The 3,841-nt window shown below is 49.3% G+C and overlaps 1 protein-coding gene across 5 annotated transcripts in view; it reads left to right on the top strand.

Annotated features, from left to right (window-relative positions):
* The window catches only part of MPP2 (membrane palmitoylated protein 2), a 36,028-nt gene extending 32,564 nt beyond the window's left edge, over positions 1-3,464 (top strand). For all 5 annotated transcript variants that reach the window (XM_027873039.1, XM_027873040.1, XM_027873037.1 and 2 more), the window contains one exon: positions 1,400-3,464. In XM_027873039.1, coding sequence (XP_027728840.1) covers positions 1,400-1,576 — 177 coding nt within the window. In that variant the 3' untranslated portion in view covers positions 1,577-3,464. The remainder of the gene's footprint in view (positions 1-1,399) is intronic.
* Positions 3,465-3,841: the final 377 nt, after the last annotated feature.

Below are 3,841 nucleotides of genomic sequence, written 5' to 3'. Positions count from 1 at the left end.
TCTATCTATCTATCTATCTATCTATCTATCTATCTATCTATCTATCTACAATCTATCCAGGGAAACTCTCTCTCTCTCTCTCTCTCTCTCTCCCCTAAGAACCATCTACAAAGACATGAAGTTTAAATCCATGGAACTGATGAGTTCACCAAGCGGAGAGAGTGTAGGGAGAGAAGAGGTTGTTGGACTAGCTGATCTCCCAGGTTCCTCCATGACCCTTTTGGGACCCAAAGCTGGGCTTCCCTAGATACTGAATATTGTCCATAAGCGTAATGAGCAGCTTTGTGGGGGCTGGTGGGGGGAGAGATGCAGGGGGCAGTCAGTGCTGCTGGGCTGGAGTGCTCAGAATGTGGGAAGGGGGTCATCAGAGGGGGGTCTTCCTGTTTGCCCTCATCACAGGTCTTGAAGGGGTCCCTCTGGTCTCTCTCCCAAGGCCTGGTTTTCTCCTTCTCCATTCTTAGCTGACCCAGGAGCAATAATAAGGGAGTGAGAGAAAAGCTCCAAGTTCAACTTGTGGGAGAGCAGAGGAGGAAAGGAAAGGCAAGGATGGATGTGACTGAGAGAGAGGGAAGGAAGAGAGGGACAGGATTAGGGAGAGGAGCCTTCTTTGACTAAAGAGCTCCCCCTCCCCCTTGATTCTACCCCAGTCCAGTCTCCCAGTTCAGTTGGTCAGTTTCTGCTTTGCCCCCAATCTTCAGGCTTCCTTCTACTGGTGGGTACAGGGGTGATGTCTGGCAGCAAAGTCTTGGATCCTCTGGGAGTACTATCATATTGGGGAGGACACTTCCTAGGCACGTATAAGTGGGTGCTCTTGGGGTTGCCATGATACCTGAGGCAGGTGTTTGTGGGCCTAGATGGCATGAGAAGGCGAGTCAGTCTGTTAGGGTATGAGATGGGGTTTGCTTGGCATAGGTTGAATTCATGTGGCAGAAAGAGCTCTGGATTTGGAGCAGGAAGAGCTGGGTTTGAGTCCTAACTCACATACTTGCTAGCTATGTGATCTTGACCCAAACCCTTAACTTCCCTGAATCCTCACTTGTCTCATCTGTAAAATAGGGCTAATGATAGCACAAGGTTGTTGTGAGGCTGAAATGAGATCATGTGTGGAAAGTGTTTTGGGCTAAATAATGAGTTATGATGCCTATGGTGATTACTTAGTGGGCCTAGGTAGGAATGCCCCTGCCCTGGAGCTCAGCTTCCTTCAGCACAGGGAGTCAGTGGTCACTTTGATTGGCATCATATAGGGATGGCCCAGAGGGGAAGGGATCATCACACCAGCTGTCCTGCGGCTTTCTCTCCCAGGTCACCAAAGGGGAATAATGGGGGGGAGGGTGGTTTCTCATTCAGGGGAGAGAAGGCAAATGGGAAGGGAGCACCTGACTCAGTGGATTCCCTGCAGGAGGCGGACTTAAAGCGGACAGTTGAAGAGAGCAGCCGGATTCAGAGAGGGTACGGCCACTACTTTGACCTCACTCTGGTCAACGACAACCTTGAGAGAACCTTCCGAGAGCTTCAGACAGCGATGGAGAAGCTGCGGACAGAACCCCAGTGGGTGCCTGTCAGCTGGGTATACTAACCTTGCCACCCACGTCCGGCACAGGGATTCACATCCCCATTCCACAATCCTTAGTCACTCAGACCTCATCCTCTGCCAGGAGGTGTCCTTGGGCATCTTCTGCAGAGGTTCCCATGTCCCTTAGCCCAGCTCCCTCGGGAAGCTGTGTCCACTCCTTGGGATAAAATGCCAGGTGGGCAAGGAAAGCTAGCATCAGCTCTGCAGAAAACACTGTCAGGGTGAGGTATGTTCATGGGGTACCTCAGTGCCCAGGTGCTGCCCACCTTTCCCATGCTGTTAGCTATCAGCCTACCTGGTGCCCTCTCCACACCTCTCTATGGGACCAAACTGTGTTTAGGAGGGTGGGGGAAGGGGAGAAGCCCCCCAAGGTGCCCATCAGTCCATAAATGAGAAAAGCTGACACTTGGATGAGCACCAAGGTCCCCTGCCACCACTTTATTTAGTTACCTTTTCCCCATCTACCCCTACCCCAGTACCCTTCCTACTGACTAGTCACTTGATCCTGGGATCCAGGGATGGGAGAATTATTATGTCACCATCTAAATGAACTGGCCATTTGGTCCAGACCTGTCCAGGAGCTAGTTCTGCCTGGTGCTACCCCCAAAGCCTGGGGAAGACTGAAGCACATGAAGCCAGGGACTATGGTGGGAAATGGGAACTATCCTCTTTCTGGACATTCCTGGAGAACAGAATGGAATTTGTGTTGGGAAAGATTCCCAGGGCTTAACATCTATCATCTCCCCTGCCCTCCCCCAAGTACACAGCAACTCACTGCCGAAGATTCCCCTACTATATCTTCCAGACCCCTCAACACTGTTCTTCCCCAGTCTCACCTGGGAGGTAATGGGATGGGCAGGAAGACCTTGGCCTTGAGAAAGGAAAGCTAGACCTCATATATCATTTCTGTCAAAGATCTCTATGAACTTGGAAAATTGAGAGGGGTCAGTCAACCTCATGATCCAGGCCCAATATTACTTGTGGTCTTACCAAGGGCTTAACCCCTCCAGGCAATCTGGGCACCTGCTTTTTCCAGCTGACAGGGCCTGGCTCTGGGAGTCCTACTAGGAGGCTGGAGATAGGAGGCCTGGGTGATCTGGAGAGAGTAGGATGGAGAAGGCTAAGTGGGAGTGAAGCACGAAGAATGGAGCTTCTTCTGTCCATGTCACACTGATCATTGTGTGTGAGACATATGTGTGGGCCTCTCTTTCAGGGAGGAATGGGTTATTTTGCTATTGTGAAGGTCCTTCTTAAACTAGGGAGAAATCCCACATTCCAGAGTCTTAGAAATTGTCATATTTTTATCTCCCAACCCCTAGTTCCATGCCCCATCCTCCAAATATGTGAGGGCTCACCATGACCCCCTAATTTAGGAGTTTGGAGTAGTACAGAGGTCAACTTCGTAAAATAGAATTCCCCTTTAAGAAGAGAATGCTATCTTAGAATTCCCAGGGTCATGTAATCTATTTCCCTGCTTTCCCACAAGATAGCCCTTTCATCCCACAGGAATCAATAGGAAACCTTGCAGGGAAGGAAAAACAAAACAAAACTAGCCTCTCCCTGGTGTCTGTGTTCAAGGCTTCAGTCCTCATCCCAATCTACATCCTTACCCTAACTTGAGGACCTAGCTAGGCCTTCTGTGTGTTTAACCTCATCTTTCTTGCTGCAATGTCAGCTCAAACTGGCTCCTGCACCACTGTGCCCCACCCTATCCCATTGTATTGGGGAGGGAGGGATGTCTCTTTCCAGGAGGCCCAGAAAACTAGTGCTCCCCAACCCCTTCTTGCTTAGGACCCTGGGAGTGCCAGTGGTTCATTAGCATATTCCTGAGAGGGGGAGGAGAAACATATAAGAGAATTAAGAGAGAATAAACAGACTTATTTATTACAAATGGTAGAAATAAATTCATTAATATGTAAATATTATGTGCATAACGTAAGCAGATGAAATGTAGAGGGCCCCCCAGCAGCTCTCCTAGCTGTTTTATTCTCTGCATCTCATTTGCAAAGATCTGCATTCACTATGTCTACATTTTTTTCTTTGGGTGTTTTTTTTTTTTTTTTTTTTGCCCTTTAATTTTCTCCCATCATCCTCAGCTGCCTTCTGGTCTTGCCTGCAGAGCCAGTGGGAAGGGGAAAAAGATTCCCTATCGCCTGTTGAACTAGTCCTAATTGTAGGAGATAATTTACTCCTCCCCCATCCCCCAGGAGGGGCCCAAACAGTCTTTAGCAGAAATTCCCAGCTGGGGACTTCAAGGTCCCTTTCAAC

This window comes from Vombatus ursinus, unplaced genomic scaffold (genome assembly GCF_900497805.2).
Source record: "Vombatus ursinus unplaced genomic scaffold, bare-nosed wombat genome assembly UNPS02014801.1, whole genome shotgun sequence".
NCBI lineage: Eukaryota > Metazoa > Chordata > Mammalia > Diprotodontia > Vombatidae > Vombatus > Vombatus ursinus.
This window is presented reverse-complemented; position numbering and strand designations above follow the sequence as displayed.